This window comes from Amblyomma americanum, chromosome 2, assembly GCF_052857255.1.
Source record: "Amblyomma americanum isolate KBUSLIRL-KWMA chromosome 2, ASM5285725v1, whole genome shotgun sequence".
NCBI lineage: Eukaryota > Metazoa > Arthropoda > Arachnida > Ixodida > Ixodidae > Amblyomma > Amblyomma americanum.
In genome coordinates this window covers 97112573-97125346 of record NC_135498.1, presented here as the reverse complement: position 1 = coordinate 97125346, position 12774 = coordinate 97112573, and the positions used below count along the sequence as shown (strand labels likewise).

At 44.0% G+C, this 12774-nt stretch overlaps 1 protein-coding gene across 5 annotated transcripts in view; it reads right to left on the bottom strand.

Annotated features, from left to right (window-relative positions):
• Positions 1–1303: 1303 nt before the first annotated feature.
• LOC144121650 (uncharacterized) overlaps positions 1304–12774 on the bottom strand; it is a 127542-nt gene continuing 116071 nt past the window's right edge. For 3 of the 5 annotated variants that reach the window (XM_077654973.1, XM_077654975.1, XM_077654974.1), the window contains exon 3: positions 1304–3776. In XM_077654973.1, the coding sequence (XP_077511099.1) occupies positions 3528–3776 (249 nt within the window). In that variant the 3' untranslated portion in view covers positions 1304–3527. Of the gene's footprint in view, positions 3777–9690; positions 9792–10151; positions 10184–12774 lie in introns of those variants that run through there. The other 2 variants (XM_077654976.1, XM_077654977.1) reach the window with 1 other exon arrangement.

Here is a 12774-nt window from a genome sequence, read left to right as displayed (position 1 = left end):
GCAGTCAGAAACATTCGGCATATGTTTCTACGAGAAAATGGGCCGTTAGAATTTGTCTAGTAAACACTTTGACATATTAGACCAAAGCTTCAATACGTGCTTTAGAATTACTCCGGTTTTTCTCAACTAAGGTATAAAAAACATGCAGACTGAGCATTTAAAAATCAGTCTGCATTGTCTACTAGCATGAGCTAAATCGTAAACAAAAGAAAAAACTTGGAACTTTTCCAACAGCTACGACAATTTCAGTTGCGAAAGAAGTCAGGCAGCAATTTTGGGCGGATATAACGCAGGAAGTGCAGGTGCTGCATTGTTAAGCAGGCAGTTGTGTTACAACACTTTTCACAGCCCACGTAACAGCGGACCCAAGGAATGCTAAAAATATAGACATGCAAAATGAAACCAAAGCAATTGAGAAAAATATAAAACAGAGAGAGGGACGACAGGTTCTACGGGAGAGCTACGTCGTGCTAGCAAATCCATGGCAAGACATCTGCGCATTTATAGTAAGGAACAGAAGAGAAATGACCCTCTCATTGAATTCTTTCGTGCCCCATGTCATCGCGTTGCACGTTCTGTGTACCGGCAAGGAGCCAGCGTCATGTCTTTGCAGTATGAGCTAGGCCCTCGTATTTTTCTCTATTTCATTCGACCTGACTCACCTTTCATTCACCGGGCGCTCAAGGTAGTGCGTACATGGTCCTTTGTTGCTGAATTCCGTGTGGGTCGGGTTATTTGTCTTCTGTTGCAAACTTCGTTTCTTGCACCGCCAACGCGGCTTTCTTGGGCATGCGTGAGGGCGTACTACAATGGTTCTGATCCGTCAGGACATAGTGTTGAGCATACCTTCCGCGAGTCTTTTATGCGCACATCTAAAATAGGCAACCCGGCGCGGTCTGAGTTTGTGCGTATCAACATCGGTGGCGCTCAGGTTTTACTCACGCCAGTGCTTTTCGAAACAGGTGAACCTTTTTCAGGTGAGTGTCCGATTTGCCTGCTTCGCCTACTGTTCAGCAGTGCTGAAGGCAGAGCACTGATATATGTTCAGTGCGCAAGTGCACGCTTCTTTTTCCCATCTCTGTGCTTTTCGTGTTTCTACTGAAACCGAAATTCAGCTCCACATTAAAATTTCAAGACTAAATGTGTTACGAACTATTCGCTACCGAGTTTTACATCATAGTAAATACGTTTGGGTTACAAGACTTACGGTATTAGTTGGCTACTAACACAAAATATCGTTGCTACCACCCCTGTGCATAAGTTCCCAGAAGCTTTTCTAGGGAAGAGAAAACACAAGCAAACGTTTGCCATAAAGGATTGTTTTATTGTACCACAGAAGGCCAGTTTGAAATGAACGCGTTTTCTAATTTACAGGTCGCAACTACTTGCAACTTAATGGAAGCAACCGTAGGTTAACGACATTTAATTTCACTTATCATGGCGGATTATGTTCTCATTCTATGCTGGCAAGATTAAGCTTTAATATCACTTTTAACATCAGTGGTTTGGCAAATCATTCATTTACATAAAGCTGCCAAATGGCGCAATTTCCAGCTTTAAAGACTGATATTAAAATGCCGCTTCATCACAGGCCTCAGAAAGAGTAGTAGTAAGCTTTCACGAGTGTCAATGCAGATTGTGAACAATGATGCTATTAATAGATGCACTGTCTGAAAACGCAGTTGAAGGTTTAATATTCGCGTTTGCCTATGGCCTTCCACAATGATTTTCCACCGCTCGTAACAAACGCCGCGATAAGTATTTCCTGCAAGGCATGTCTGTGCAATCTGATTGCCACGAGTATCAGCTGATTTCTGCTAGATAACTAAACTACTGAGTTCCCACAAAAGTGACCCTTAAATTGTGTAACTGTGCTCAATTAGTTTTAATAATACGAATAATTCGCATCCGTACTCGTTAAAAGTTTATAACCAATAAAATTTGTCTATGGGGTTTGTTGTGACTCTCACTGGGCGACAATAATGACTGCAACTCCACCTTCCAATTTCAATACTGAACAAGGAGGGTCCATTAGTCACGTTCTTCTCATGGAGCGTCTTCAAGTGGAAGATAACTTGAACATGTAACGTGTGCCGGAGTGCGATGACTTGTTTAAACTGCAGCACCCTGGCTTGTAACATCTTTTTTTAAGTGTTTATTCGCAAGGAGCCATCATACCTCGAAAGGTATGATCTCAAACAACGTCCCAAAGCTGCGCGGCACGTTTGATGAATTAATGACCTGTTTGATCTTCTCAGTAGGAACCACTCAGAGCCCACCACAGTAAGAACGAAGTACACGTATTTACATCTTCCTGAAAAGCACTGAAAAACAATAGTCGCAAGGCATGTCCCCTGCTATGAGAGAACGATTTTGGGCCCTTTCAGAGTTATAGTGAGGCCGCGTGAATTAAGTACGTGTGCCATACAGGTAGTGCCACTTTAAATTTTCTTCCGTAGTGTATAGTAGGTGCTGGTTTAATTTCAAGAAATTTTTTTGCTGCCTGAAATCAGGCGGTCCTCAGCACAATAAAAATGCCATATTGAAAGCTTTCATTGTCAACTGCTGCCGCGATTGGCCGCGGGAAAAAAATGTCGTCGTTATACGGGTCTATTATTAACTTCCACATGCGAAGGATGGTCATTTTCTCTACAAGCCAACCTGTGTCAGTTAGCCATATATTACACATGAATACCGAAACTATCAAGCCATATACGTCATCCAGAGCACTAGCTTATATTCGTAGTTTTCTCACTCCTGCAGTAGCTTCAAGCCAGCAACGCTAAACAGTGTCCAGGAGTCACAGAGTCAATAGTTTATTTAGACTGCATCTCTGGCTTCACGGGGCCGACCAATAGTGATTTAAGTGCCGAACTCATCAGAACCCATACTGTTTTTTTTTCTTGTCATATATAGTAGGGGATCTACTTATTTATGTGGTTCAAATATATTTTAGCCGGCTGACCTTGCGGGTCCTGTTAGCTGTCACATAGACAAGTTGTTGTGACTAATACGAATTTTGCTCTTTTCTCTGTCATCTCTTACAAATATTCAAGACCTTCCTAAACTTGTATCCATGTTTCAGAGAATGTGTTGCGCTACAGCAGGGCACGCCCTAATTCCTACAGACCTTCCACGAACTCTTCGTCTGTTCGCCAAGTCGGGTTCACAGCTCTAGGCCTCTTTCCAATTCTTGGCAATGCATGTTCCAGTGCTGGCATAAAGAAGTCCCGGGACACAGATAGCCCATTGTTGGCGTTGTTTTTCACGTACACAATATTGAATAAGTAGCGACCGCCCGTTCAAAACGAAACACGTGACTGGGGATATTTGGAGATCATGAACTTGAAGTCGTCGTTCTTGTCATTTCCAAGCCAGGCTTTGGCTCCTTCAATGACGAGACTCGTGACCTCTTGGTAGGTGGCTTCTACCTGCGTCGCCGGCGTGAATCTGGTGGGGAGCTCTGAGATGATTCCGGGACCTCAGTGTGTGTGTCGATCATCCGCGGTCTTCAGGCTGCGTGCTGCTCACTTGCGCCTGCCGAAGCATGAGACCGCGTTGAAGGAGCACTGCTTCCAGCCGCTCCTTTTCCTCTGGAAGTCGGGCACAGCCGGCTGCTGCTCCAGCTGTTCCCGCTGCATCTGGCGGGCCATCTGTTTGGCCATCAGGTAGCTCCAGAGCATGTTGTCCAGACCCCCGCTGGCCACGGCGCCGCCACCCATGCCGGCATTGCCGATGCCCACGGCGCTGCCTCGGAGGCCGCTATCGTCCGCCACCTGCGTAAGGAGCAAGCAAGCGGGCACGTAGGAGTGAGCAACACTTGGGCCAAGTGAAGGAAGAAAACAGTGTAGTTTGTTCTGCCTCCCGATTCTTGGCCGATCCCCCAGTGTGGGCATGTTCCACCTTTTGTAAGGATAACAAGAACAACAGTTCTAGCGCTGCGAAATACTGCCGAGGATGCCGCTGCATGTCACTGTCACCTTAACCGCCACCTTCACTCATATCCAATTATGACTCCCCTAGACCAGCTGAAACCACCATGACCCCCCCCCCCCCCATTCCTTATTGTATCCGCCTGCACACATATCTGTCGGCCCCTGCCCATGGTTGCCTTCTACCACGAGCTGTCGTTTTGTACAGCATGGCCTGCAGCCTGCACGTCCTCTTCTTGATTTAGATTATATGAAATAATTAGCCTGCGTTTGTTCCTTGACCCAGTCTGTCCTTGCCCAGCATCTCTATCAAAGTTCCACTGAAGTCAGACAATTGATTATTCAGTGCATAACAAAAAGAATAAAGCTTTCATTATCCTGGCACTCCAACCATTTACGCGAAAAACAGAATATTTAGATGGACAACATCAGTGCAACAGAAAGTAGGCAGCGGTCTGTCCTCTCCCCTAATTCAAAGGAGTTAGGCTGGTTAGGCGCAAGTATTCGACAACAAAGCCCACTCCCTTGAATGCGAATGATGCCGAGCGCCGTCTTTACTTCTATCGTAGGGCACCGCTAAGCGAAAGCCGGTGCAATTTTCTATTTAGTGTGTGGCCCCGTCGCGTGCTACCTGCTTGTTTACTGTTACATTCTGGTGCTGCTTTATGTTTCAAGCTACCAAAGAGACAGGTAGTGGTCCCCGCTATTAACGGCATCCGCTCTAGTAAATGTTTGCGTTCATGAGTGGCCATGGGACGTCTGCGGGCTACTTGGAGAGCACAGCCGAAGTGCTGAACGCGTCCTGAGTGCGAATACGCCTTTGGAGCCCGGAACCGCTCCTATATGTGAAAGCCAGGAAAATTGCGTAATGGGTGCTCGCCTGGCTTTTTTTTTCGGGGGCAATATTTAAATGTGTGGGTTCTTGCTCTTTTATTCAAGTGGTATGCCAGACAATATATGAATTATATATGATTATCACGTCCGTGAGTGCTTCTCGATAAGCAGCCGGCGCTCAGCGTCAACTTGTAGCGGAGCGATAGCAGCTACAGCGAATAGTAAACTTGAGCACAATCGACGCGAGCTGCTTGCAGGAATGTTGACCTTGGAAGGCGAGCGCATCAAACTCGCCTAACAACTCTAGCAGCTACCGACGTACGCGGACCGATGGCCATGGGAACGCGCATGCGTTCCAACGCCTCCGTTGACTATATGTTCAGTTCTACCGCCGACGGGCACATACAGCGGTAATGTCTCTGCTCGCGGAACACGAGGACGCAGGATGTTCGATAACACACTATACCACTAACCAAAGCAGCAAAGCATTACTCAAAACATTCACTGAAGGATAGGTACTTTTGCACTGCTCTCTTTGCATTGTTCCAAGGGCTTTCTTCACTGTGGAATCTCATTATTCTGTGCACAGCTGCCTCTCTCGCCAACGCTCTGATTACATTAGGGTGCTTTACAGAATGTCGAAAAATATTTCGGCTCATTTAACCATCCTATCCATATTCTTAATGTGTTGACAATGCCCTGCACGTCTATTGGAGCCCACATTTAAATTCTGTCTATCCCTGGTTTCCCCTTGACTGATTTGAGGCTGCCTCTATTCTTTAGAGAATACTTGATCCTCTCCATGTTATACCTTCTTACTTCGATTACCTTGCCCTTATATATTGGCTTGCTTAGCTCGGCCAGTTCTATTCCGCCTGTGGGGTTAGTTGCTTTCACGTTTTGGCGTTTCTAAATCAGATCTTTCGTCTCCTGTGAGAGCTGTACTGTGAGAGCTTTACATACCTGTCTCTTGAGTGCTGGTAAACTTCCATTCATGATCTGGGGTAGCTGTCAAAGACGCTCCACCCCATTCTTTTTCTCCCAATCACTTCACTTTCCAGATTAGGGATCACTATCAGCCCCGAGTGGATGTATTCTCTTACCATTCTCACTCATTCACTGTCAATTGTGAAGTGCTGTTTCCTTCAGAGACTGTTCATGATATATTTTTTTCTGATTATTAGTGTCTAGACCCATCTTTGAACTTTCCCTGTTTAAAGCATTGATCTTTGACGCAGGACTGGTTAGTTGGTTTACCAAGACTACAAAATTGGCGAAAGAAAAAGCACCTAAAGAGAGGCACTCGCGTGGCCTCTGCTCTTCTGCGAGTAACCTTTTCGTGCTAATTTTGTACTCATGGTATCGATCATGCTTTGCAGTTCATGACCTCAGCTATTAAGCAAGAAAATAGCATCAGCGACCTTGCTTATCTGTTAGGATTATTATTTCCTTATGAGCCGGTGGCCAAATTGCACACTTCTGAATAAGTTGAACTCATGTGCTCCTTCGTGTGAGTGTGAAATGAGGATATAATTGCCACCTACTGGACGTGCACGCCTATATCGCTGCTCGCTCGGCCTTGGGACTTTTATGTTGCACCAAAGGTATACTGAATGAGTAAGCGACTCTAGTTCATTAAACAATCTACGACTTTCTTTTGTGTCATTAGATATGTGCAGTACATATCTGGTACTATATATGTCCTACATATATGCAGACTTCATGCGCGTGGTACTCATTCCTTGATACATGGATCGTGTCATCTTTCATGCAGACCTTGAGAAGTGTTGGGCGAGGCATTCCTAGCCTAGGCCATGATCTGATTGTTTTCATTGCCTTGCCGCTTCGTCCTTGCAATGTTATTGTGGCAGCTGCATCTGCGCTTTACTTCGCACCACGTAACGAGTGATGAACTGAAGTACGTAGTATCGCCTGCATCTGCGCTTTACTTCGCACCACGTAACGAGTGATGAACTGAAGTACGTAGTATCGCTTATGAACTGCACTCTTCCTGTAAACGGATCAAAAGACCCAGGAATTGAACGAGCGTGTGCAAAGAATTCCTTGCATGTGATAGACATTTACGAAAGGGTTATTCACAAATCCAACATCCAGCACGTCCTGCAAGGGCGTGTCTCTAAGCAGCGACCTCTGCAGCAGGGTCGTTCGCAAGTGCACATTGGGAGCAACCGATCAGGAACGCTGCAGTTCCCAGTGACATGGTTCTTACAAATGGACGGTCGCTAAAGCTCCGCACGTTCGCAACCCGTAGTGGCCTTTCGCATCATAGTTAATAAGCATCTATTGCTAGCTCTATTTATATGTTACGGCTGCTGGCTCAATATTGTAAGTTATATAAGACATTCTCTGAAAAAAAAAGCGCACGTGCGGTGAAACAGAAGACTACGTCGTGCCTGGAATCGGGCTCATCCGCTTCTCAGACACAGTTGTACAAATACGACCGGGTACGACATACCCAACAATTTTGGACAATAACATTTTTGAACGGAAAAAGTTTGAGCACAATTTTTTCATATATTAAAAGAGTTTAAACTAACAGTCGATATATTTGCGGACATCCCGTCGGCAGGCTTGCATTTTTGTGTTATTAACAACTTTCTTATTGTAAAAAGCGTTCCCCATTGGTTTTCTATGGCAGCTTAACTGCTCGATGCGAGCAATGGAAACACTATAAAAGAAAGATTTTGCCACACACCGAAATAATATAACATTACCTTGAATATGTCTATAACAGCGCCTTAACATTTTCTAGTATTAAAATTTTTGTCCAACAATGCTGGACATCAGTAGAGGTTTCAGTATGACGCCTGACACTTGGCGCAGTGCTTGCACAGCTTCGTTCTCAGCCAAGACTGTCTAAGCCACCTCCGCATGGTTAGGTTACTTTACCTAAAGTGCAATGCATGCACGATTATTGCGTACACTCTGTGCGCCCAAACTTAATGATACGAAGGGTGAGCATGAGAACCTCCTTGCAATTCGTGCTGAGCTTGCAGTCTCTATCGTTGTTCAAACCGATGGAAACGGTGCAGAAAAAAAAAGCATTTTATCCATGCGTTAGTTTATATTCTAAGATGCCAAAATTATCTTAGCCGCGTAGTTTGCGTTAACAAGACAGCTTTGCGAACCTAAACCTACTTGATCATAGGTTGCTTATTCCACCATGGTCTTGAGCGAGGGTGTCCATCTTGGTTTCTATGTCAATAATTCAGAAGCGTGCAACCCAAGCTTACTCAATATCAATACCAGTCTTGGAATCGGCCCGTTTCTGCACATTCCTTTGGAATAAAGAAATGTGACATATCACGTCTTCATGTGAAAACAAAAGAAAATAAGGGTGGATGAGATCCTCAGTCCTCAGTCTTGCCATGTTTCGATATGATATATATGCGTGCGTGCGTGTGTGTGTGTGTGCGTGTGTGCGCGCGTGTGTGCGTGTGCGAGTGTGTGCGTGTATGCGTGCGCGTGCGTGTGGGCGTGTGTGCGTGTGTGCGTGTGTGCCTACCAGGTGTTTGAGGGAAGATTGATCTTAGAAGTAGGGTTTTAGAGGTATGAAGACGGCTTTCTGCGGCAGAATAATATGCAATGGTTAGCCGGTTGCTAATTTCGTGTAATTAAAATTTTAACAACGACTGCTGGACAAGTGGGTGCCAGTAGAGATCTGTAGCTGGCCATTAGTAATAGCCTTTTGAATTTGAGGAATTTCGAAAATGCTGTTACCCTCGGCGCTGTGTCCCAACTAATTTTGGCTATTAGAGCAGTTGCTTGCACTGGATAGGTTGTTAAGCCTGCATGCTTTGCGAAAGCTTATGCATTTTGCACGATGTTGAGAGAACTGGGCCAGAGCGCCGAGAGTAATCGAGTTTTCGAAACTCTAAAAACTGATATGGCTATTACTGACGACGGCTAAGATCTCCAATTAAAACCATGTGACTGTGATAGATTAAATGTAATTATCAAATATTGGCTAACCCGCGAACTAGTTACCTTTATTCACCTCTTGTTTACTGTCTGCCAATGCTGGCGATGTTTCTGTCGCAGAAGCCGTCTTCATACCTTGAAAAACCGATTTCACAAATTTACTTCGCCTTCCCTGAAATACCCTCAGTGTAAACATATATGATAATTACATTATTATGTTTCTCTTGGGGAACGCATTGTTCAAATTTATTTCCACCTTTTGTAGCTTCACTTCATTAATCAAACTGTGACTGTCCAGGGCAGTATTGTTCAGCCATTATTTTTACAGCACATTTCTTGACGTTCCGAGTGTGTGAGCGATTGCACGTGCACGAAAAGCGAGTCTATGCTGTCAAAAACTCACAAATAAACAAGCGCTGTTTAATAATGAGGATAATAATTGGAGCCAAACAATGGTTCGCGTTGTTCGGCTTAATTTCAAAACAAAAAGTGTGATATTGAAAAGGCTCAATAATGACCGCAAGCAACAATTCTGCCAATGGAAAGCAGCTCCGGATTCCCACTTTTCTTTTTATTTAGAAATAAGATATGTTTGCGTAAATGCTGTGAAGTCACGTCCTCTAGAAACCCTCCCTTACTAAGAGGAAAGCAAAGCTTTTTTGGCGTTGTGCTCGAGTGTTTCTGATCCTTTCCGGAGAGGTCCCAGTTAAACAACGTCGCCCTAACGGCACTGAGTCCCTTTTTGTTCCAGTCAGGCACCTTTTGTCGCAGATGAGAACTTCTTGCAGCAAGGGAACTGCAAGAACAACCTCCCATTGCGCAAGGCAATCCGTGCACACTACCGAGCGATTATCCTCGCAATATGCAGAGCGGCTAAAAGCAGAGTCGCGACAGTCACATAGTCGACCCTCGACCTGCGAGCACGCCTGCACCTTCGGTAAACGAGGCTCAAGAACTTTATGTACAAATAAGAAGGCAAGAGTGAGTCAAAAAGGGACTTTTATTTTTGCTTTCACTATGTATGAACTCTAGGTGTAAGAGTTCTTCTGTGCCCAAATGAAAGTTTTCCGGATTCACGTGACCCTAGGAAAAAAATAAGGTGTCAAACAATAATTCCTCAATTCATGGCAGGTTTACATTGATAATAGGAAAGGGTACACATTAAGTTTTCTTCCATTTTGTGGGTGTTTAGGCCCATCTTTGAGGAAAAAATTATTTTTTGATGAGTGGTTTTCTTCTAGCCTTAATGCTTTGCCTTGAACGACGAGTGCTTTAGCGAGGACAAACATGCTTGTTTTATTATTTTCTCCCTAACCTTGATGCTCTTCAGGACGAGCGTGGGCAACATTATATCTGTCCATCAAGCGAACTGTTAGGAAGACTTACGCAAAGCCTTTTCAGAGAGCCAATATTTACTTTCTGTCATAAACACTATGAACTTACAAGAGTCCTGGCAGAATCCTGGAAGGTTAGCGCTGAGGAAAGAACATGAACAGCGGGTAGTGAGTAATATAATGTGAAATTGTAAAGACTAAGGATGTTAGTAATAAATGGAATGAAGATGAATTAAAAAGTTAATAGACTAATATTGGAAGAGATGTGCGATTCCTAATGAAGAACCAGGGATAGCCTGAGACCAGAACAAAATCACACACAGGGAGGAAACAATAATAGAGAAAAGGGATTGTGGCAATAAGCTTTTGCAGCGCCGTTTTTCACTTAGTAAAGACAAAAACATGATTATTGTAACGTGTAATTCCGGGCGCTCGGCATCAGCGCTCTAGAAAGTTTATGCAGGGGTAACGTAAAGATATTCCGCACTGTAAAACTTAACGTCAAGCATATTTGAGCCGATGTGAGTTACTACACAAAAAGTCAACTGGCAAATTTTACAGGTGGCCTATTTTAAACAAAGGTAAGCCGTGGGCTCTTTCCAATCTAACGTCTATCCTTTTGAGAATATGATAGAACGTGTAGTGTACGCTGTGTCGAACAGAATTACACATCAGTACCGGTAACTTGCTGATGAGAAGTCTCGCGCTGCTAAAAACCGCGTATTTCATCTAAGATGTTCAGTGATTTTATTAAACAGACTTTTCCAGTTAGAACAGCGCATATTCGGCATAGCATTGTTAGCTGTGTAGCGCATGACATTACAGCTAACACGTGGTAATTAAAACGCTGGTTAACTAATACTGAATAATTAAATTGTTAACTATTACTCTTTGTCTCACTATTTATTAAGAGGTGTCTATTCCACCATAAGTAATATCAATATGAGTTTTTAGAATTCTCAGCGCTGTGGATCAGCGAACTTTGCTACATCGTGCCAAAATACATGCGCTTTCATAAAGTTTGCAGCCAATGCAACCCCTCGAATGCACTTAACACGTCGAAATAGCCAAAACTTCTTGGAATTCAGTACCGAAGGCAGCCGGCATTCCGAAATTTTAAAAACTGATGTAGATATTACTTACAGTGGCCTAAAAGCTTCTCAATACACAGGGAGTCCAATTGAAATAGTAAAAAGTTATTTTTTCAATATTAGTTACCGAGCTTTTTCTTGGGAACGTGTTAGATGTAATCCGATACGCTACATCGCTGAAAATACTATGCCAAAAAAGCGTCTTCCGAAATCAAAAAGCATCTTAAAAAAAGCAGAACATTTTAGGGAAAGCGACCGGGGCCATTCTCTGGCGCGTAGGTATTTGTTTTCATCCAGCCTTAGAAGCGTGTTTTGTTTTTGTCACAACAAAAGATAAGGCGTACGTTGATGCTGATTGGCTATCGGTTTATACACAAGATGTTTCACCTAAGACTTCACACAATTTTTAACAAAAGGTATCTGAGTTAGACGAGCGCTTTTTTGAAGCAGCATTGTCAGTGGTGTAGTACATCGGAATAGACCTAAGACACGCTAACTACCAGGCTTGGTAAATAATATTCAATACTTAAAATTAACAATTGCAGTTAGACTCGCTAATTATAAAGAGGCGTGCAGCCCACCGTCCGTAATATCCATATCAGTTTTTAAAATTTCGAGAACGCGGTTACCCTAGGCGCTGTGACCCCAACAAATTTTGGATATTTCGACGAGTTACGCGCCCTGGAGAGGTTGCCTTTCCAGCAAGCTTCTCGAAATCTCATGTATTTTGGCGTGATATAGCGAGACTTTGTTGGGCAACAACACAGAAGGTAACCGGGCATGAAAAATTGGTTTTGAGTAAAGGAAATGACGTCGTAACTGTCTCACATATCTCGGTGGACACCAGAACCGCGCCGTAAGGTAAGGGATAAAGCAGGGACTAAGAGAAGAAAAGAAGAAAGAGGTGCCGCAGTGGAGGGCTCCAGAATAATTTAGACACCAGGAGATCTTTAACGTGCACTGACATCGCACAGCACACGGGCGCCTTAGCTTTTCGCCTCCATCGAAACGCAGCCGCCGCGGTCGGGTTTTAACCCGTGAACTTCGACTCAACACACGAGAGCCCTAACCAGTGAGCCACCGCGGCGGGTAATCGCACTTTCGAAATTCTAAAAACTTATATGAAGATTACTTCCGGTGTGCTACACGCCTCCCATTAATTAAAGAGCTTAACAGTTATAGTTAAGATGTTAACTGGCCAATATCAGTTAACCAGGATGCTAGTTGGTACATCTCAGCTGTATTCTGATGTAGTACCCCACGGGCAATGCTATGCTGGAAAAAGCGGTCTTGTAATTCCAAAATCCCATTTAAAAAATTGTATAAAATCTTAGGTGAAACACCCTGTGTTTGGTACTCTAGGCTTGCGTATATCTTACTCCCGGCTTATATGAAGCACGTTCTTCAACCTACATATTTTTTGGAGTAAGAGCACGCGTTTTAAACACGTCTACACTGTCACGAGAGCTCGCAGCAGACCGCAAAGAGCGGTAACTTTGGACGGATTTCAACAAAGCACCATGGATGCTCTATAGCGATCGCCGACTCGATGTCCTCGTGCAAAAAAAAGATTGCCCAACGAATTTGTTTCCTCGAACTTTTATTCCGCGAGAAAGAGGAATGCGAAGAAAAGTTTTGGAA